This window comes from Aspergillus versicolor, assembly GCF_001890125.1.
Source record: "Aspergillus versicolor CBS 583.65 unplaced genomic scaffold ASPVEscaffold_12, whole genome shotgun sequence".
Classification (NCBI taxonomy): Eukaryota; Fungi; Ascomycota; class Eurotiomycetes; order Eurotiales; family Aspergillaceae; genus Aspergillus; species Aspergillus versicolor.
Genome location: NW_024467535.1, coordinates 928,521 through 949,941, shown reverse-complemented (window position 1 = coordinate 949,941; position 21,421 = coordinate 928,521). Strand labels below are relative to the sequence as shown.

Below are 21,421 nucleotides of genomic sequence, written 5' to 3'. Positions count from 1 at the left end.
TACTGGTGCAGGTGCTCGACCGGTTTCACTGGATTATAAGAGTCCAATTTGTGTTCATTAAACTACTTCCATAGGAGAACCCCCTTCAGCGCCTTTCCTTCTTTAACTTCCTTGAACGCCCTCTGGTATTCATTGACGGGGTAGTATGTGACCATCTCGTCCAGGGGGAACTGCCCCTGGGCGTGTTGCTCAATAAGGTATGGCAGGAACTAAGGAATTCAACGTTAGCATTGATGGAAGCCTGCAGAGAATGGAATAGGGAATCGTACTTTCTGGGTATCACTGTCTCCCTCACAGCATCCCAGATACTGACGGCCCATGACCAGATGGGAAAAGACGTCCACTCCAGCACGCACACCAGGGCTCGGGGCACCAACAGTGGCGGCCTTTCCGCGAGTTCCAAGGCAGTCCAGCGCTTTCTCGACGACCTGAGGGATACCGGCACAGTCGACCGAGTAATCGACGCCATTGCTGCCAGAGATCTTCTGGATCTGGGCCACGACATCGCTCTCGGATCCGACAACGGTATGCGTCGCGCCTAGCTTCTTCGCAGCCTCTAGTCTCTGCGGTTGGAGATCAACCGCAATTATCGTCTTTGCGTTTCTCAGCTTCGCTGCCATGACAGCACTCATTCCCACCGAGCCCACGCCGAAGACGGCGACCGACTTGCCCGGCTGCACGTCCAGCGTGTTGAGGATAGCCCCAGCACCGGTCTGGATACCACACCCCAGAGGCGAAAACAGGTCCAGCCGTGTCTCTGCGGGAACCTTGACGACCGAGCTACTGCTGACGATGGAGTGCCGGGCAAAGGAGCTCTGTCCGAAGAAGGACCCATGTAACTGCTTACCGTTCGAGTCGGCGATGGTCAGGCTTCCGTCCGGTCGCTTCTGGCCAAAGTTGCGAGGAACCCATTCGGCACAGTAGGCTGGATGGCCTTGGTCGCACTGCCCGCAAGCGCCGCAGTGGTCGAAGCTGAGCAGGACCTTGTCATTCTTGTTGACGTGCTTGACCTTGTCGCCGACCTCGACAACCACGCCGGCTCCTAGAATGGTCAGTCTTGATCGGGAATGCGACGCGATATAACATACCCTCATGCCCGAGCACGCTGGGGAATACGGCAGGGAGCGTCCCGTTCATGCAGGAGAAGTCTGTATGGCAGATGCCGGTCGCGTGGATCTCGACGAGCACCTCGTCGGCGCGAATCCGGTCGAGGGTGATCTCCTCCAGCTTCGGCTCGACGTTTACCTCTCGCGAGACGAGGGCCTGTGTTGTGAATGGCATAGTGTGATAAGGAGGGTATTGGGTATCTAGAGGGTATTGTGGGATCCGGGAGAGGAAGCCTGGAGGGGACCGGTATATATACGCACCCCGTTCTCGATCTACATGTCCAATTTCGACATCGACAGTGCAACTACTCGTTTGCTGCGAGGTGAAATTACCGAGGATTGCGAGGACAATGCCGAATGTCAGCGTTAAGCCCTGGCCGGGCTGAAGGAGCCAAACTTGAGGCTGGCCAGCGCCCACCCCCGCGACTGCACAGAAGCTCCATCAGGAGCGGAGTGATGGTGGAGAGAGCCAGAGATTCTAGTACCGAGCAACACTGCCGGGGGCGACGAATGCGGCGATCTTGGTGCGTGCTCGATCCCCGCATGCTTTGCTCCACCACACCCCGGACAAGCCCCTTTCTCGTCAGCCCAAGGCTTGACTATTAAAGTTATTGTAGCCGCAGCCATGGTCATCAGACCGCAGCTTAAACAGCCGATTGAAAATCCCGAAGTCCCCTGCGGCATCTGCCCGGGATGTGCTAACATGGAGATCGCCCCACGCCTCTGCAGCCCCCAGACAATAGCGCTTTCGCCAAGAATATGCTGTTCGTTGGGCCCGATGGATTTTCGTGCTTGAGTGTCGATTAAAATAGGGTGGATTCAACTGGCTTGGGTTCGTGGTGTGGCTGTTTCCACGATCCGTGGTTCTCCGTCGGCCGTCCAGTGGCCACGACCTTCACCACGGTCTTCTCACCACTCTCCGTCTTGATCTATAAGAGGCCTGTGGGACAGTCATTCCAGAGGCTACCTGTCTCAAACTGTAACCTGCTGCCAACCATCCTGGGGATGTTGAGGCTGTCGCTTGTCAATGTGTTCGTGTGAAACGGAGTACGTCTCGCTGCTTTGCAGGAACTGGATCATTTCTGCACTAATCAGGCCCACGAACGGCTACAGGATTGACCAGAGATTCGAGACATCCGGGACTGCAGCACGCCTGGGATTGTCAACATTGTACGGTCGAGTTGCGGCCCATGGGCCAGGAACGGCCCACTGAGTCAGGGGCGAAGTAATAGTTGGATATCTAGGCTTGATTGAGGTCACTCGCCTTATGGTACAAATTGCACCTTTGCGGCAGGAAGGGCACCAAACATGACGGTACTCAGTTTACAAATCTAACAGCAACATGCCTCAATTCTATATTGGGGAGGTCTCCAGATCCGCGTCGACTACAAGCACTGACGGACGAGGTATGACCCATTGTAAGCAGAGTCATCGAGGCGTAACTGTTCGTCATGATGACATTAAAATAACATATTGGGGTATTCATAAATATAATAGGATAATTTAATCTACGTTGTTTACAGCAGATTAGATCATGTTGAGCACATCACAGTGATGTCATACTGGCTGTACTTATATACAACAGCGACTGAACAAATGCCACTTGACCAATTCAATCAAATTAAGATACAATGCCATCGAAGAAAATCCTCATCATCCTCAGCGATGCCAACTCCTTCCCCCTGCACAAGTCGACCGGGGAAGGCACCACCAAAACCGTGGACCAGCCCTCTGGCTTCTTCCTAATGGAACTCGCCAAACCACTGCAGAAGCTGCTCGACGCCGGGCACGAAATCACATTCGCCTCACCCAACGGCCAAGAACCAACCCCAGACCCTAATAGTGAATCCCTCCTCGCGTTCGCGGGCAACTTCTACGAGCGCCGCCGCGAGAACTCCCTCCTCGAGAAGATGAAGCGCGAGAACGGCTTCACGCGCCCACGCACCCTGAGCAGTATCACCGAAGCCGAACTGGCCTCATTCGCAGGCGTATTCATTCCAGGAGGACACGCACCGCTGGCCGATCTAGGGGACAACAAGGATCTAGGCCGGATCCTGCAATTCTTCCACAAGGAGAACAAGCCGACAGCCGCGATCTGCCACGGGCCGTATGCGCTGCTGAGCACAAAGCAGTATGGCGACGGGACCTTCGCGTATAAGGGCTACAAGATCACATCGTGGAGCGATGCGGAGGAGAAGGCCATGGAGACTTTACTAGGGGGAGAGGTTGAGAAGGTGGAATCAGCGCTGCGGAATGCGGGCGCAGATATGGTTACTGGCGGTGGTGAGAAGATCGGACAGACGACGCTCGACCATGAGCTGCTTACTGGAGGCAATCCCCTGGCTGCTGATGAGCTGGGGAACCGGTTTGTGCGGATGATCAGTGTATAATTGACTACTATAAGATCTTGTGGCAGTCTACTACAGTTAATGAACAGGCTCGTCTCCGATTTCCTCCATCTTCTCCTGTAGCAGCCGCTTCATGCGCGCAACAACCTCCTCGTATTCAGGGTCATTGTAGCAGTTGAACAGCTCTAACGGATCCTTCTCGCAATCAAAAAGCTCCCATTCTTTCTCCTCTCCTCCAGGTCGAGTACCCCCGAGTCCAAGGTCCTCGTTATACCAGTAAATCAGCTTATACCGCTGATCGCGCACACCGTAATGAGCATATGCCTCATGTATGACATCCCGATGCATCCAGTACCGATGATACGCAACTTGCTGCCAATCCTCCGGAGGCTTCTGCTGCAACAAGGACCTGAAGCTGACTCCCTGCATGTACGTTGGCACACGAGTCTGCGCAAAGTCTAAGAATGTCGGGGCAAAGTCCACATTGCAGATAATATCATCGCAGATGCTGCCCGGGGCAATCTCACGGGGATACCGAATGAGGAACGGCATCTGGAAGCTTTCCTCATACATGAAACGCTTGTCAAACCAGCCATGTTCGCCGAGGAAGAAGCCCTGATCGGAAGTGTAGATGACGATGGTATTCTCCCCCAGGCCCTCCGCGTCAAGGAAGTCGAGCATCCGACCGACGTTATCGTCGATGCTTTGAATTGTCCGTAGATACCGCTGCATGTATCGTTGGAACTTGAACTCTGCGAGTTCCTGGGGCGTCTTGAAAGTGAAGACTCTCCCATCTTCTTTTGCCATCAGACGCAGCTTTGTGACATCTTCCGGCGCTGGCACTTTTCGATCATGCCACGACCACAGATCTATCATCTTAGGGCCTACAATCTCAGCAGGGCCTTCAGGCTGCACGAGTCCTAGATCCCCATATGTAAGATCCTCTGCAACACGCATCTTCGCCACCGTCGCCGCCCTCGCCCGGTTCTTATAGTCATCGCTAAACGTGTCCGGAAGCCGAACAGGCTCTTTATACAGATCAGCATGCTTCGCATCATACTCCCAGCTACGATGTGGCGCCTTATGGTGACACATCAGAAAAAAGGGCCTTTCAGCATCTCGCCCCCGTATCCAATCCAAACACTTATCCGTAATGATATCGGTCGCATAGCCAGGGACCCTCGTCATCCCATCCGGCTCAATGAACTGGGGGTCATGGTACTCGCCCTGTCCAGGGACAACACTCCAGTAATCAAACCCCGTCGGTTCATGCTCTTTGCCCTCGCCCAGGTGCCATTTCCCAACCATGGCCGTCTGGTATCCTCCGCTGCGGAGCTGTTTCGCGACATTCGGCAGGCGCTTGTTGATCTTCGAGTCGAGTGTTACCACCCCATTGACGTGGTTATGTGTGCCTGTTAGGATTGCAGCGCGTGATGGCGTGCATATACTATTCGTCACGTAGCAGTGGTTGAAGCGCATGCCTTCGGTCGCGAGTCGATCCAGGTTCGGGGTGTGGTTGATGCCAGCGCCGTAGCAGGAGATGGACTTGGATGCATGGTCATCGGCCATGATGAATATGATATTGGGGCATTTGTCGGCGGGCATTTTGGCTGTACTTGTTGTAGCAGGAAACAACAACGGACACTGGAGTGTTTGAAGGTGGAAGGGTTGGAGGCGGAGGGAGCTCGACTGACTTTCGCAGCCGACAGACGAGGGATAGATTGCCGTAACTATTTTCATTACTATTTCATTGTGAAGTTCAATGGTCTTTGGAGACAACAAATTGGAGCCTGTGGAGTATACGGAGTCCACCGGATGTCGGCGGCAGTCGGCGACGGAGACACGATATTGGCAGGGAGAATGGGCTAAGAATACCTCAAACACCAAGTCAATTCATAGATATTCGTCATATTCAAGTATTATTACAATGCTCGACGAGTATGGAGACCTGCACCCCGTCCGTCAGCCCTCGTATCCCCCGTCCACAAAGTTCGCCTGACGAATCAAGCTATGCACCGCAAGTTGACCATGTCGGAGGCGAGCACTATCATGTACAGAATCACTATGTACAGACTGAGAATTCCCGACTCCCGGTGCACACTGGACCAGCCGCTCGAGATCGGCTATGATATCCTGCGCCCAGGGCGTCGCCGAGAAGAACTTGTATAGAATCCCGAGAGCCGTGGTCGCACTCGCAATGGCACTCTCCGTAGTTATTTCGCTACGAAGAGACGGCAGGAATAAAGTCAGTCGCGCTGCCTGGTAGGTGCAGACAGCCACATAAAGTGGCAGCAGCGGCACATCTGCTTTGAGCACGCCACCCAGGATCTTAAAGATGAGTTGGACATGGATGCGACACATCTCAGCCGCTTGGTGACGGAAATTGACATCTGTCGCGTCCATGATGACCGTTGGCACTGCCTCAGCGTAACCAGGCAAGAAGATGCGGTACAGATCGCAGTGCACTTGATGCCAGGAGAGCGAGGCCATGAGATATCGCGCAAACCACCGCGACTCCTTCATATTTAGAGGCTGCGTTGTAGCAGATATGGAAAAATCGGCCGTCAGTTCCAGGTCTGAATGCAATCGCCAGAGATCATTCTGGATCTCCTGGACCAGCCCCGGCAGCTCTACCAGAGGCTTGTCTGATATAGCCAACTGACGAGTCAATCGCATCACGTCCCTCTGGATCTTGGATACCTGGAAACAGGCAGCCAGAAGATTTGGGTGTTGTGGTTCACGTAGACCAGAATACTCCTCTTCGGAGCAAGGCAGCCGCTGGTAGACGATGGCGTACGGCATGGTTTCATACTCGGGCAGTCCGACAGAAAAGATGCCATCCACACTGGTGAGAGCCCAGAGAACACGACGACGCGTCTCCTGAGCCACGAATCCCAGCTCCGGTCGTTCGTAGTTGAGCCGGAGGGCTGTAGCGGAGCGCGCGGCCATCCCGGCCAGCATGTAGGCACGGGAGAACTCGCCGGTCTGGATGTGATAGAGCACTATTAACACTAAAGTCTGGACTCGAATAATGGATGGTTCATGTAGATGCTCCCATATCTCTGTCTCTACTCGGCGGACCCATGATTTACACTCCTGTAGCAGGCTTTGATCTGGAGATAGATAGACGTTGGTGACAGCAGCCAGCACCAGAGCGAGTGATGGATCAAGGGTACCAGCAGCACAATGCTGTCTGATTGAGGGCTCATGTAGAAAGGAGAAGGAGAGAATGGGATATAAATGGCGGAAGAAGCGGTCGATGGCGTTGAGCATTTCCTGGCGGCGGATGGGAAACAGCGGGCCCAACCAGCCATCTATCTCTGTAGGCTCATTCAAAGACTCTAGCGGCTGGACTGTTTCTGGCGGACCTGAAGACGAGTATCGACATCGCTTCTGGCGACGACGACAATTGTTGCATTCAGGTAGTTCGCCCGAGCATCGCGCCTTGAGACGCTTACATGCCAGACATGCTCGGCTTGCGCGGCGACGCTCTGGAGGTGCAGCCGCATTCTTCTGGCCTTTCTGCTGTTCATCAGGCTGTTTGAATGAACAGGCAAACTGTAGTCTTTCGCAGCTGCCGCAGGTGTCCTGTCGCCGGTCGCATCGGACCTGTTCTTGTCAGCATTGCACTGTCGGCCTAGAGCTTACACTACCTTGCGATATCGACACTGGAGACATGGAGAACGACCAGGACGAGGCATGACGCTGTCGGCCAGTCTATCATTATGCACAGCTGCAGCAGGTGTTTCCCGCGTTGGGGTCAGTCGAAGTGCGGGAAAGACGACAACTGGGCTACCGATGGCGCACTCTGGAGAGTCTCCGATTGGCGTATTTCGCTAAATCTGGGGTTGCTCGTTGCTGTCTGTCCTCTCGCTGCGGTTTCCGACTGCCGCCGACTGCCGTGTATCGTCGCCAGTCTACTTGCTGCTCAGCACGAGATCCTGGGTACCATATCGCATCATCGCTAGTCGTAGATACTATAAAATGAATGCCCATATTCTGCATTCTGCACTACTGGCGGTTCTTCTGGCTTTTACCGCGGTGAATATACATGATGGCCGACGCAAAGATACCCCATGAAACAACAGAAGCCAAAGACACCCAGACAGAGCAAGTTGATGCCGGCAGACGATCAGAGACTGATATCACCGTCCGAGATGCCTTGCGATACTATCGGCCAGCCGTGATGTGGTCTGTCCTCATCTCGCTCACCACCGTCATGGAGTCTTACGATATGCAAATTGTACACTCGTTCTATGCCTTTCCACAGTTCCAAGAGAAGTACGGCGTCCCCCTAGAAGGTGGTGGATACAGTATCCCGGCCAAATGGCAGCTTGGGCTCAACCTGGTGGCTCTCATAGGGCTGATGCTAGGCACCTTCACCAACGGCTGGGCGAGTGAAGCATTTGGCGCGAGAAAGGTCATCATGGTCTCGCTGGTCTGTCTGACGGGGTTTGTCACAATTACATTCATGGCTCCGTCGATTGAAGTGCTTCTCGTGGGTGAGCTGCTGTGGTGTGTTCCCAACCCTTATTTTTATAATTTTGATCTAATTACTCTAGCTCAATCCCATGGGGCTTTTTCGCTGCAGCCACCCCGTCGTATGCCTCGGAAATATGCCCAATGGTACTACGTGGGTACCTGACGACATTCGTGAACTTGTGCTGGGTAATGGGGAGGCTTCTATCCACCGGTGTCCTGACCGGCACTCTAGACATCCCCTCGCAGTGGTCATACCGGCTCCCTTTTGCTCTACAGTGGGCATTCCCTCTCCCCTTGTTTATTGCAACCTACTTCGCCCCAGAGTCTCCTTGGTGGCTTATTCGCAAGGGGCGCGTGGAGGAAGCTGAGGCGTCGCTGAAACGGACCATCTCTGCACCAGAGGGAGTCATCGACACGAAGCCCATCATCGCCATGATCCAAAACACAATCCAGACCGAACATGACATGCAGATCGGAAGTTCCTACCGCGAGTGTTTCCAGGGGACCAACCGGCGACGGTCAGAGATCTCAATCATCAGCTGGGGATGTCAGTTACTCCCAGGCTGGGCCATCCAGAACTATATCACCTACTTCTTCACCCTTGCCGGTCTGTCCTCTGGCGACTCGTTCAAGATTTCTCTTGGTATGTCTGATCCCGTGTTCCTGTCGGTAAGCTAACGAAGTAGGAACTATTTCTCTCGCCTTCATCGGCACTTGTCTGTCGTGGGTCTTCCAAACGCATATTGGCCGCCGCTCCATCTACATTACAGGATTTGTGTCAATGCTGCCTCTGATGTTTGTCGTCGCCTTCTTAGGAGTAGCACCTCCGTCCTCTGGCATTCAATGGGCCCAGTGCGCACTTCTGATGATATGGTTCTTCTGCTATGGTGAGTCTGACTCTGCTTCCACAGCTCCAGCTAACCCATCAGGATGCACAATCGGCCCCATTCCATACGCGATAGCAGCAGAAATCGGAGCCAGCAATCTCAGGATGAAGACAATCGTCCTCGGTCGGGGCACGTACTACATCCTGTCGGTCCTCAACTCGGTGGTGTCTCCGTACATGCTCAATCCCACCGAGGGCAATCTCAAGGGAAAGGCCGCGTTTCCTGCTGCAGTCTTCACCATTCTTCTCTTGATCTGGGCGTTCTTTAGGCTTCCAGAGACCAAGGGCATGACGACGGAGACGCTGGATCATCTGTTCCATCAGGAGGTGCCGGCGAGGAAATTCAAGGACGAAGCACAGCGATTTCAGTAATCTATATTTCTGTATTTCCATATTTAGTTTCTTAGAGAGCGGCAACGGCGGGAACTTCCGCCCCATTAATATAAATATAAATAGAGAACATGCATCATTCAATAACTCAACAACTCACCATGACTGTCAGTCGAGTCGCTGCCTGCCATGTCTCCCCCGTCTTCCTCTCGGCCAGAAAGACCACCGACAAGGCCATCAACCTGATCCACGAGGCCGCGCGTGATAAAGCCCAGCTGGTCGTCTTCCCCGAGACGTTCATCCCCGCATTCCCAGTCTGGAGCGCCCTGCGTGCACCCACCGAGAACCACGCCCTCTTCCAGCGCATGGCCAGCGAGTCCATCTACGCCGACGGGGACGAAATCAACGCCATCCGATGCGCCGCCCAAGAAACAAACACTCTGGTCAGCGTGGGCATCTCCGAAAAGTCCCGCTTCAGCACCGCAACCCTCTACAACTCGAACCTCCTCATCGACCATACAGGCGCAGTCCTCACGCACCACCGAAAGCTAATGCCCACCTTCTTCGAGAAACTCACCTGGAGCCCGGGGGACGGACACGGCCTACGCGTCTCGCACACAGCCCACGGGAACATCGGCAACCTGATCTGCGGCGAGAACACCAACCCGCTTGCTCGGTACTCGCTCATGGCACAGGCCGAGCAGATCCATATCTCGACCTGGCCGGCGATCTGGCCGACGAGGATTCCTGAGGCTTCGGGGGGTGGAGCGAACTACGATAATGTCGCAGCGAACCGCACTCGTGCTGCAGCGCACTGCTTCGAAGCAAAGTGCTTCGGTGTTCTATGCACGGGTTTCCTCGATGGTGAGGCAATCAATACCATCACTGCAGGCGCAAGTAACGAGGAATCCGTCCGGGGTGCCCTTGAGCGCTCTCTCCGCGGTGCATCCATGTTTCTTGACCCGACTGGAGCATTGCACCCGGCATTTACATTTTCTGACACCGGGGAGCAGCAGGAAAAGGAATTCTTGCAGCACGAGGAGGGCATAATCTATGCAGACTTGGACTTGGAGCGGTGCGTTGAGGGGAAGCAGTATCACGATGTGGTGGGTGGATATCAGCGGCTGGATGTCTTCCAGTTGCAGGTCAATCGGACTCGGTCGGATCCAGTTGTTTTCAGGGATGACACAGTGAAGGAGGATACTAGGCTAGTTACAAAGGATGAGTAAATTCAAGTTTAGTTATTGTTCTGGTTGTGTTGATCATGCTATGTATATACCAAACTAGTTGATATTCAACGTATAACCATCTACTCTTTACATTCAATCGTTGGTTTAACCTCATCCAACTCAGCACCTTCAGAGAGTGCAACTCTATCAAACCCCAGGGCGACATTCTCCAAAGACAGCCCTCTCGTCTCCGGAAACCAGAAGAAGGTGATCCCAAACCAAGATATCAACAAACAAACATACACATGTAGTACTTCCACCCAATCGCATCCATCGCATTGGGGGCCTACTATCACCAACCCTCACTGCGCGACTCAGCCCAAGAACACTCTTTACTTCTCTATTCTGCCTCCGAGGCGTGCTCCTGACTCTCAAAGCGGGCACGCAGCTGTGTTTATCGCAACTGTTGCAGCAGTCTTCTTTGCCCATGGAGTCGGTTTCAGCACGCTTCCGGGTATTATCAAGAGTCGTCTTGGTCCTGACGGTTCGTTCTCTCATCACTATGGCCTCGTTCTTACAGCATGGGGCCTGGCTGGCGTTGTTGGCAGTTTGCTTAATTCGTTGTTCGCTTTCTCTGGAGATTTTACGCCCCTCAGCTTTGTTCTGGGTCTCACTATGCTTGCTTCTGGGTGTACTTTGGGTTGTACATCCCTGTTCCCCTGATACTGAATTGTCAATTAGCTGCTCGTCTCTATTGGTTGTGATTAGTCCGACGCTGTCATTCTACTCTCACACTGCCGGCGATATTGAATGATTTACCGTGTTTATATGTTTACCAGACTTTCATAGTAATCAATTTCATTTCATGTTGGGTAACGAGAGAGTTGCAACATGTGGAAGTCGTTTGCTCTTCCTGGTTGCAAGTATAATACGTAACAAGCACTTCTGCTCACACGAGCGGACAAAGAGAAACCACAGCTAAACTGTAATAGCCAAAGAATTCAAATCCAATCTGGGATACGACTTGAGTGCAATCAAATCATCACTGGCCTCCGCGCGCCCAGAGCCAAACTGCTTGAGATTCCACTTATCCACCCCCTCAACACCCTTCAGATCGTTTCCAAACGCCGTGAACAGATCCGAATTCAGCTGCTCGTACTCTCTATACTCCTTGGGCCAGTTACCCAGCCGCTCAATTGCAAGCTTGAGCAGGTGCAGGTGCTTCCTGGCCCGTTTGCCCGAGGACTCGGCGCCATCCCCCCCTCCGGGACTGGACGGCTCAGAGTTGGAAGGACTTAGAGACCCATCTTCGCCTGCGATACTGGCAGAGCTGGGATCAACCAGTGCCCGCAGAGAATTTTCATGCAGCGCAGCGGCCTTCTTGTAGTACTGGTATGCCAGCTCGCGCTGATCCTCCTTGTTCTGGAAGCCCTGTGCAACGCTGGTATACATCTGGGACAGAAGCACGCTCATCTCCACAGTACTGGGATGAGTCGGCCCATGCACTCGCGCACAGTTGTATACAATATCCTCGGCGAGACGAATTGCAGAAGTATACTCGCCCACCAAGTACCTGGTGACCACAAGCATGCGGCCCAGCGCGAGCGTATATCCGCCATTCACCTGAGGCGGGTGCGAGATCTGCCGCTTCGTCCACAGCGAGGTAAGCAGCCACGAAAGACTGAGGTAATCCTTCTGCTTATCGAGGATCTTGATGAGATTGTTGAGATGCACGGCGTCCAGCTGGCTGAGGTCGATGTTCTTCCCCTTGCAGTGCCTCAGCATCTCCTTGCAGATAGTCTCCGATACATCAACCAAATCCTGTTCAAACCGAGACCCAGACTTTGGCTGGACGACCCATGCCGAGGTCGCAAGACCCATCTGAAAGACTAGCTTCATGGTTGTCATGGTCGCGAACCCGTCGTGGGCATGGACGTATCTGAATGACGCCAGGGCGAGATCCGCTGCAGCCTGGTGCTCGTTTATCGCAAGGAGATGGACCACGCCATCATGCGAGGCGAGCGCCACCGAGCGCAGGAAGTTCTGCGATGAGTGCGTCCGGAAGTGCTGGAGGATCGTGGACAGGAAGACGGTTGCCTGTCGCCGATTCAGATCGAGGACCTCGCCCTCGCGCGACATGAAGTAGTCCGTGAATTGCTCCATCAGCAGCTGGGAGCTAGGCGCATCACCCCGTAGATTCAATAGCTCCTCCAGATGTGACACTGTGGGTAGAATTGACTGGAGACTGGTGGATTTGGACCGAGCCTCTGTGCGGAAGCGTTCGCAGTAGACGGACTCTGCCATCAGCGAGGAGTAGATCTCGTTCATAGTAAGCGAAAGCTCCCTTTCATCGCGAAGACTGTATTCAAGCTGCGCGAGGAAGAGCAGACTCTGGTGCTTGCTAGACGTTATTCCATACTTGGCCGAGGTGCTGTCTCCTGTTATGACCTGGCGGTGGATATCCTGGGCCAGCTCTCTTGCGCGTTGGAGTTGTCCGATCTGCCTATAGCCCGCGGCGATAGTCTTAGCAGACTTGATAATGTCGGCCGAAGAGCTTTCTGATGTGAGAATATGAGTAGCAGCGTCGTGGAGCAGAATTGAGGCGCTTTGAGTGTCGTTCTGCTTGGCATACAGCGACACCAATTCCTCCATTTGAGATAGGGAAGCCTCATGAGCCCATCCATACATTGACAGTGTGGTAGTCAGGCGCTGATGGCTAATAGACACGGTCTGATGCTTCCCTTTAGAGGTAGTGGTGGTCGTCTTTGACTGGCCTTCTCGCTCCTCAGTGATACCATCGATGGTCGCGCGGATATCCTCGTAATCGATGTCTGCCACTTCCGACTTGGTCTTGAGGAGCTCCTCGTATAGTTGCACGGCCTCGCCCTCGTATTCCTTAGAGGTCTGGCAGATATGGGCCAGCGTCTTGGTTGCCTCGATTGTAATCACGGCCTTGGTGCCAAACACAGACAGGCAAGCATTTCGATACTCAGCAGTCACATCGTGGATAACACGGAACTCGGCATTGGTCATATGCAGGCAGTGGATATACCGCTCATAGACCGATTTGACGAACCTGTCACTGCGCAACTTGGAGTTGATATTCGGATGATGGAGGGTCTTGAACAAGATGCTGCAGGGTTGAAGTGCAGCCTTATAGCGCTTCTGATTGAAAAGCTCTGTCACGAGTAGAACCAGGCACTCAAATGCTTCTGGTCTGCAGGTATCCGAGCTCTTGTTCAGGATGTCGAAGACGCGCTGGTAGTAGTCCACGCAGGCAGTTCCCGGACGAGTCAAATCAGCCAACGTCCAAAGCTGTTTAAGTACAGCCGGGTGGCCATCCCCGAAGCGGTTGGTGTAGTCCTTCAAGATGTCATTGTGGATGGAAACAAGCTTGTCTGTCTGGCGACTGCGCTCGTAGAGGTTGACAAGCCCCTTTGCAATGCCGTCGAACAGCTCATTACCACCGACCTTGCGATCACGCTTGACTGCGTTATACAGTCGAAGGCAGATATCTTCTTCCTTTGCTGGATTGCGTCTGTAGCGGTAGCAGAGTCTTAATCGTTGCGCCAGGTCAATAGAATACTGCGCATTACTGCGAGGGAAAACGACATCGTTGAGAGAGCGCACAAAGAATGACGGCCAGGCGCCTTGCAATGCCTGTTTCAGTGTCCTTGTAGCATCTTTCCACCGGTGCTGGGCCATGTACATCTTTACCAGTTTGTCGATAGCTGTAGCAGAGAGATCGGAATTACTGTTCGCCATTTCCTGGAGGTCGGACTCGGTCATGCCTGAAGTGGACGAGCCGGCGGCCTGGAGTACTTCCTCAGAGGTAGATACAGTCTCCTCTTGTATCTCCTTGTACAGAGATCCCTCCCGACTAGTTCGCTGCGAGCACTGCTTCAATACGCTCAAGGCCTGCGAGGACAGTCCCACGGACCTCATACGCTTTGCAATGCCAGTGAACTGGGAAACGACCTCCTGCGAGCTCGACATGGACTGCCAATGCTCTTCCCAGAAGCTGGACAGCACAGAAGCAACCTCCTCGTCTCTCCTCTGAGACTTGAGGAAGTCAGAGAATGCGGTGATGGCTTTAATATTGCGCAGCTCTGACTCGGTGGAGTTATGCACCCTGTTGTCCTTGCTGGTTTGCTGCCAGATATCCACATAGGTCCGCTCTGCAGCCGTTAGATTGCCCTCGCGGATTTCCTTTTCAGCCTTTGAGAGGAGAGACTGCAGGTTGAATGTCGCGGTTATGGCGATGTCGTCCTGGAAAGACTCATCCAGAGTCAGGACCGTGCCATGCTCCACGGAGTCCTTCCGACCATGAAGCTGAACAACAAGGGACTGCTCCGAAGGCCTGCGAGCGGTAGTTGTCTCCTGCTGGGATTCAACAGTGCTGCCCTGGATTATGGTTGTGATTTCCTGCGCCTTGTGCACCTGGCCGACTGCTCGGTAGTGCTCTGAAAGCTGCGTTAGAGTCGACACGACCATCTCGCTCGAGGCGCCATAGTGGACCTTGTAGCATTCAACCAGGACTTGAAGCATTTCAGTTCTCCTTGTCATAATCTCAGACTTAGTTTTCGTGGTCCTCTTCTCAGTAAAGTCGAGGAAGTGCTTCGTCATGCGCATCGTAATGAGATGATGCACTGTAAGAACTGACTGGCAGATCTTCGTAGTATTGTAGAATACCTCACTCGCCTGCGACGGCGTCACATCCTGCACCTTCTGGAAGAATAATGCCTGGCAGAGGGTTGCCTGCAAGGTAGCAGGGTCCCTCGTCCCCAGGACGTTCTGGTAGAGGCGAGCCTGGGTAGTATACAACGAGACCAGGGACGGGGTTGGCTTTCTCTTCCAGACTGTCATTTCCAGCATAGGGACCAAGGAACTGCCCGGGAAGACTTGACTCAAGGCCTGGCCGGCTTTAGATATCTCCTGGTCTGAGTCGCAGCCGAAAGCGATCCTAGTATGGCCCAGCCAGTATCGCAGGGAGAAGTCCAGGAAAGGATGCTTCTCGACCAGACTCTCAGCCTGTTGTGGATCTGGGGTATCCAGGGATGGTTCCTGCTTTCCAGTAACGGTGTGCTTGATGTAGACTGCCATCCTGCGAATCAGGTCAAGCTGCGTGTCTTTGATGGCTGGAATGGACTTGTCATTGCTGATGATGTGGCAGATGGCGCTGCGAAGCTGACCGTGACGCAGGTACACCATGTTGTTCTGGTAGAAGACGAGCGACGCAAAGGGCTTTAGAAGGTTGAGGGGGGCAGCCTTCTGTTCAACAATAGCGTCCTTGTCTGGCTGGATAGACAGAAGACTTGACAGTTCTGAGATGGTCAGGGGTCGTGCAGCCGTAGCAAGCCAGGCAACTATCTTCACACCGGCCTGCGAAGCATTGGACTTGAGAGTTTGATACACCAAGTCGTTAACGGTATGGTTTGCCTTCACAAAGCTGCCGATATCCTTGACCAAGGGCCGAGTTTTCGATGTATTGTCGTCACGGATTCTTTTGGCGGCGAGTTTGGCCCAGAGGAACGAGCCCTCTGCAGCCTTCACGATGCGGTGCACGCAAACCTCCTGGTCTTCTGCATTGAGCGAGTTGTAGGCTGGACAGTGATCGAAAACAGTTCGAACCACCGCCGCAACGTCATCCGAGATAAGGTCTGGGGTTATATTCACAGACGACTGTTTAGGAAAAGTATTGTGCTTCTCAGAGCCGGTCACAATCAGCTTCAGATTATCAACGTCGGTACTCGCTCCCCTGAGGCCTTTGAGCAGAACATCCTGTCCACAGGTAGACTCGTCTGTTCCGTCAACGATGAGCACAGTCGGTTTAGAGCCCTGCATGGATGAATGAAGGCCGCTCTTCACAGCAGCCCAGAGCAAGTCCGTATACTCTTCGTCATTGACAGTCTTCGTGCAGCGCTTATATGTGTCTGAGAGAGACTTGTAAAGACCGACGTTTCCAATTCTCAATGCAAATAATTCAGCAAGAATTGCCTTGGCAACAGCCTGGGGAGTTGTTAGGGCAGGAATTCTGCTGTCTATATTTATACATCAGTGCGGCACTAGTATCCACTCGAATAAAGACTTACTGATTGGAACAAAGATAGATTGGTACGATACACCCGCAATAGGGCTCTGGAGGTGGTCATTGATAACTGTTGCCAGAATCGACTTGCCCGAACCTGGATTGCCAGTGATGGCCAGTGTCTTCTGGTCACCTTTCATGAACCGAGTCAGATGCGGTGCGACCCATAGGCATGTTGACTCCTCGCGGTCCTGAGCGAACTGCGCAGTGTATTTGGTGATATGCTCGAGGACGGTATCCTCCGGCTGGAGCCACTCTCTGAGCGTCTTGACATCGGTGACTACCATAATAAATTAGCGACACCGGCAAATATAAACTGAATCACGATTACCTTGATGCCCGAGGCCCTCTTGCGAGATCTGATGCTGCCACATCAACTCAGACACATCTTCACAACGGGCCTGGAAGCTCTCGATGAGCTCAGAGAAGGTATTGTGGATATCAATCGCAACAGAACCGGACGTGATATCCGTGAGAGACTTTTGGAAATGCGATGTAATTTCCACAACCAACGTCACCAGATCGCCAACAGCAAGGGTAACCTGGTCTCTGATCTTGCGAGACACAGGGAACAGTTCCGCGCGACCCATGAGGTGGTGAAGGTCTGTTGAACATCGATAGAAGAAACTAAACAGATCCATCAGGGCTTCACTGTTTTCCTCGCCCAGCTAGATAAAGATGTCAGATTAGCGTAAATACTTCTTAACTTCAATTGCTGCTGAACGTACCCTAAGGAGAGTGGCACAATAGATATAAGCCAGCTGCGTCGCGGTCTGGCTATCGCCTGCAAACGGCTGAATCCCTAATTCAAAGGAGTACAGTCGCTCAACAAACAGCCTTGCGCGAACAAGGACCTTGTCATAGCTGCTTCCCTCAGGGGGTAGCTTGCGCATACGCTCTGAGCGGATCCAGTCCAGGATCCTCTCATGGCTTGCGCTATTGATGCTGGAAGGGTCCATCATGTGGGATTTTCGGTACTCTAGAGTACGCGAAAGGTCATTCAAAGAGGTGCTTGTTTCACTAGATGATACTCTGGAACGAAAGGAGGAGATGGTAGAAGCCCCAGTCTCGTCTGGAATACCAGGAACCCATCTGGTATGCGTGAAAGAAGTAGCTGGGGACTCAAAGGAATTATGGACATGAGCTTGGAAGGACGTCGCCATTGTGTAGAGAGATGGCGTCGTTCTTTATATCATGAGACAATATTAGCATGGAATGATTATGGCGATAGTAATAATTATCTTCATAAACAACCACCAGCTCCCAACAGAAGCCTGGCCTTCATTTATTGTTGCCCAAATGGCAAAAGTACCAACATCACGACCACGTCAGGCTGTGCGGAGAGCGCTGCTATTGTCGATTACTGTTTGCGGCCAAAACTGTCGTACCATCATACGCGGGGCTCCAGATCATGGTCACCGCATTGTTATGAACTCATGGGGGTTGGTTCCAGGGTTCAGCCTTGCGTGGGTGTTTGGTTCGCAGCCGCGCCGGTCGGGAGATGAGCGACCGTACCAAGATCCGGGGTTGATAACCACGGTTTTACTTGTCTATCCCTGCAGGAAAAGCAGTTCCGACCGCATGTAGTCAACCTGATGTCAGCGATGTGCAGTGGTCTAGGATTATAGATGGTTGTGATCGCCCGCCTTATCTTAGGGCTTGCGGGTCATGAGATATCCATCGCCGTTGTAATCTGGTACTCCGAGGGAATTGTTCAGCCAATGCGAGAATTAGCCAGGATAATAGTCCGACGATCAGTAGCACTCCTCCACTGGCTTCTGATCCATGTCCAGACAGGCTCATTGGCTGGGGCGTGTCACCGACAACATCCATGATGCGCTTGATGCCCGGAAACAGGCCCACGCCGTCTACATCAGACCACTTTCCATCCTAGGTATTACGTGTGGTCTCAACTAGCCCTACTCTGATAGACCGATGCTCAGGTGGACACCCTGACATCAGTATAGTCGAACATCGTCGTAACATCGGCACTTGCGGCACGACAGCGACCGGGCAGTGGATTTAGAACCGCCGGCACACCCCGATTCCAGGTATTTAGACATCACCAATCTCGGATGTATGCTGCGTTGTGGAGGTTCTGTATCTACGTCCCTTCATTCGTTTCCACTCTATATTCGAAACTTTGCGATACCATTGTCCGGCTGATAGCAGAGCCGCCTCCGCCACCACCACCACCACCACCACAACTACCACCTACACCCACACCTACAGAGGAAACGCCTCTCTTAGCTGAAATGACCGACCCTTACAGGTAAGGCTCTCAATACAGAAACACACTGATATCGTTCTAACGGCACCAGCAACACTGACCAACGGGATGACGAGAACGAGCTCCAGCTTGATACTGGAGCCGATGACCCCAAAAAGGGTACGGGAAAGAAAACTAAACCCTTGATCGAGGATGAGGCTCCACCTGTTGGCCCTTGGGGAAACAGAGGTGTGACATCTCGTAAGGCTGGTACGAAGAGGCCGCCAGAGAAGGACTCCAGTCTGAATGTTCGGATCAATCTGGATCTCAGGGCGGATGTTGCGTTGGAACTGCACGCTGTTCTTCAGGGTGATGTTACTATCGGTTTGTTTTAATGTGCTGGCTTGTACACTGTCTACATAAACGTAGGTTTTCGAAATATAATTGACGAATAATGCAATTGTTTCAAATCACACTGGCAAGACATCCCGGTACAATGGGCTTGCAGCATGATATTTTGAACTATAATTTACTTTTAACAGCGTGGTAACTTCCGAGTCTTCATTCCAGTGTAGCACTCTAAGGATACTTCAATGTTAATACTCTGGTTATCCCCAATCACAATTCTAGCTAGTGTTGCTGATCTGTATACCCTCTAGTACGTAAAGCGAAAATGCGGATGCGAATCCCCCAGATTGCCCACCTCCTGCTCATCAAGGCTCAGCAAGTAATCGCGCTTCCCCTGCCCACGGTTCCGATTCTCCCGTACAAGCATGAAAAGCAGCACAGTCGCAGCAATCACACACACCCAGATCAACGCAAGACACGTCCCATAGCCAGAGCGGTAGTACGGCGCCTCAGTAATTCCAGCTCCAATAGCGTATATTAAAGTTGTTGCAGTTAAAAAGCGTCAAGAAAGATATTACTCGCGACAAAGCCACCACAGTTCCCGAACCCAATCTGCACCGCTGAGGCTATTGCCTGCTTATAGTGTCCACTCATATTATTGCTTAGCCAGCCGATGAAAATGGGCTGGGCGATGTAGCCGCCACCAACAACAGCATAGAGGGCGAAGTACTTGACACCCGTTGTGACAAAGTCCTGCGCGAGGAGGATAATATATCCCACTGTTGATATCATACAGCCGGCCATCGCGAAGCCAAAGCGGTGCTTGCATCGGTCACTTAGGAGGGACGTGCAGAGGGTCAGGGCTGCTGCCACGACGTAGACAGGTACACTCATCACCTGTGCCTGCAGGGACGTCCACCCCATCTCGTTAAGTATAGTCGGGGTAACGAACGACGCTGCGTATCCGGTATTCAAGACGCCCAGGTACATGATTGTCCTATACTGTCAGTCAATTCCTCTCCAGCCAGCAGTCAAAGCTCACCCCAGGTATATCTTGCCGTCCATCAAAATCCGTCTAACAGCAGCCTTATTTAGTCGATCCATCCGATGCCCACCTTGATCATTCTGCAATCGGGAATGCAGGATAGCACGTTCTGAGTCGTTCAGAAACCGCGCTTTATCTGGCCAGTCGACGATGAAGAACTTGGCTATAATAGCAATGACTGTCGTGGCGAGACCCTCTAGTATGAAGATCCAGCGCCAGGACGAGTATCCCCGGACGCCGTCCATGTATGCCATTCCATAGGCCAAAAGCTGTACCACCAATTAGACATTATCCAAGTTATCACACCGGCTTAGAAGAAAAACTCGCCCCGCTAACTGCTCCTGCGAGTATGGCCGCCGCGAAGAACAGTGTAAGCCGCCACTGCAGCTCATATCGCTTGTAGTACATTGAAATAAGATAGACGCATCCTAAATGGCCATCAGTCTCGTCAAATCAACCAAGTTTAGACACTCCAACTAACCCGGCAAGAACCCAGCCTCGAACATGTCAATAAAGAACCGACAAGTCATCAAGCCGCCGTTGTTCTGGACGAACCCCTGGCAGATCGTTGTAATCCCTAATTCAATCAGCCAGTTTGCTAAAACCACAATATCAGGCAGGGTGTTAACGCACCCCACAGCCCCATAATCGAGCTCAACCATGTCGACGGCGCAAGCCTCTTCATGATGAGATTACACGGGATCTCACACAGAATATACGGGATGAAGAAGATAAATAGTGCGATGTTGTAGTCATTCCCCTGCATGCCGAGGTCTTCTTCGAGACCTTGCAGGCGAGCATTGCCGATGTTTATTCGGTCCAGGAAGGCGAGGAGATACAGGACCATCAATACTGGGACAACGTGCAGATCGCATTTCCAGATAACTCGTCGTTCTGTCTTGAGATCGAGTCCTTCAGGTTGTGGCTTGCTGGCGTCGACGTCGTCAATGTGCATAGGTTTGATGTCTTTACTTTCTGGGTCCATGTTGACAGATTTGGGGAACAGTTTTTGGTGGATTTGATGTTACGATGTGAATAATTGTACTTGTATATGGGTTTTTCTGTAACTATCCAAGATCGGAGGACACTCATCGCTGCTACGTGTACTTCGGCTCTCCAACTTCTTCCCCGCAATATCCCAGAGCCGGAGACCTGTCAACGCGGGGTGCAGCTTGGAGAGACGCCTCTTCCCTCATTCAGCAAATGATTCCCTGTGGGGCTTTGCCCGTTGCTGGGAGTTCGGCTCAAGATGGCTGCCAACTGCCGTGGTCTCAAGATCAGACCTCGACTGGAGTTTGATCATCATAGTTGGTCGCGGTAGACCGACCAAGTCATTCAGTCGGTGCTGGCTGTGGTAAAGGTAGACGAGGGAAAATATCAGATCGATAAATGCCTTTAAATTAACTCCTA

The 21,421-nt window shown here is 52.7% G+C and overlaps 9 protein-coding genes across 9 annotated transcripts; 4 read left to right on the top strand and 5 right to left on the bottom strand.

Annotated features, from left to right (window-relative positions):
- Positions 1-62: 62 nt before the first annotated feature.
- ASPVEDRAFT_141562 (NAD(P)-dependent alcohol dehydrogenase) lies at positions 63-1,281 on the bottom strand (the record flags this gene model as incomplete). The annotated part of the gene is made up of 3 exons (XM_040807761.1): positions 63-209; positions 270-1,022; positions 1,117-1,281. 3 exons carry the CDS (start codon positions 1,279-1,281, stop codon positions 63-65), a joined length of 1,065 nt encoding a protein of 354 aa, XP_040673038.1.
- A 1,456-nt stretch (positions 1,282-2,737) lies between these two features.
- On the top strand, positions 2,738-3,496 carry ASPVEDRAFT_88529 (type 1 glutamine amidotransferase domain-containing protein; the record flags this gene model as incomplete). The annotated part of the gene is made up of 1 exon (XM_040818343.1): positions 2,738-3,496. The coding sequence occupies one exon, from the start codon at positions 2,738-2,740 to the stop codon at positions 3,494-3,496; it is 759 nt and encodes a 252-aa protein (XP_040673037.1).
- A 36-nt stretch (positions 3,497-3,532) lies between these two features.
- On the bottom strand, positions 3,533-5,059 carry ASPVEDRAFT_141226 (sulfatase family protein; the record flags this gene model as incomplete). Its single annotated transcript, XM_040807729.1, has 1 exon — positions 3,533-5,059. One exon carries the CDS (start codon positions 5,057-5,059, stop codon positions 3,533-3,535), a length of 1,527 nt encoding a protein of 508 aa, XP_040673036.1.
- Positions 5,060-5,249: 190 nt separating this feature from the next.
- Positions 5,250-7,194, bottom strand: ASPVEDRAFT_155152 (uncharacterized protein). The gene is made up of 2 exons (XM_040808443.1): positions 7,108-7,194; positions 5,250-7,063 (listed from the first exon to the last, which is right to left on the bottom strand). Exons 1-2 carry the CDS (start codon positions 7,153-7,155, stop codon positions 5,417-5,419), a joined length of 1,695 nt encoding a protein of 564 aa, XP_040673035.1. The 5' UTR covers positions 7,156-7,194; the 3' UTR covers positions 5,250-5,416.
- Positions 7,195-7,508: 314 nt separating this feature from the next.
- On the top strand, positions 7,509-9,194 carry ASPVEDRAFT_88526 (uncharacterized protein; the record flags this gene model as incomplete). Its single annotated transcript, XM_040818341.1, has 4 exons — positions 7,509-7,969; positions 8,017-8,579; positions 8,623-8,823; positions 8,866-9,194. The coding sequence occupies 4 exons, from the start codon at positions 7,509-7,511 to the stop codon at positions 9,192-9,194; spliced, it is 1,554 nt and encodes a 517-aa protein (XP_040673034.1).
- A 119-nt stretch (positions 9,195-9,313) lies between these two features.
- On the top strand, positions 9,314-10,381 carry ASPVEDRAFT_33502 (carbon-nitrogen hydrolase family protein; the record flags this gene model as incomplete). The annotated part of the gene is made up of 1 exon (XM_040810744.1): positions 9,314-10,381. One exon carries the CDS (start codon positions 9,314-9,316, stop codon positions 10,379-10,381), a length of 1,068 nt encoding a protein of 355 aa, XP_040673033.1.
- Positions 10,382-11,202: 821 nt separating this feature from the next.
- On the bottom strand, positions 11,203-18,013 carry ASPVEDRAFT_177761 (uncharacterized protein). The gene is made up of 4 exons (XM_040808797.1): positions 17,138-18,013; positions 16,741-17,077; positions 16,414-16,689; positions 11,203-16,362 (listed from the first exon to the last, which is right to left on the bottom strand). Exons 1-4 carry the CDS (start codon positions 17,570-17,572, stop codon positions 11,300-11,302), a joined length of 6,111 nt encoding a protein of 2,036 aa, XP_040673032.1. The 5' UTR covers positions 17,573-18,013; the 3' UTR covers positions 11,203-11,299.
- Positions 18,014-18,442: 429 nt separating this feature from the next.
- ASPVEDRAFT_46618 (uncharacterized protein) lies at positions 18,443-19,368 on the top strand. The gene is made up of 2 exons (XM_040813599.1): positions 18,443-18,681; positions 18,731-19,368. The coding sequence occupies exons 1-2, from the start codon at positions 18,485-18,487 to the stop codon at positions 19,011-19,013; spliced, it is 480 nt and encodes a 159-aa protein (XP_040673031.1). The 5' UTR covers positions 18,443-18,484; the 3' UTR covers positions 19,014-19,368.
- Positions 19,274-20,966, bottom strand: ASPVEDRAFT_56698 (uncharacterized protein; the record flags this gene model as incomplete). Its single annotated transcript, XM_040815240.1, has 6 exons — positions 19,274-19,488; positions 19,545-19,963; positions 20,009-20,280; positions 20,339-20,439; positions 20,493-20,588; positions 20,645-20,966. The coding sequence occupies 6 exons, from the start codon at positions 20,964-20,966 to the stop codon at positions 19,274-19,276; spliced, it is 1,425 nt and encodes a 474-aa protein (XP_040673030.1).
- Between the last annotated feature and the right edge of the window lie 455 nt (positions 20,967-21,421).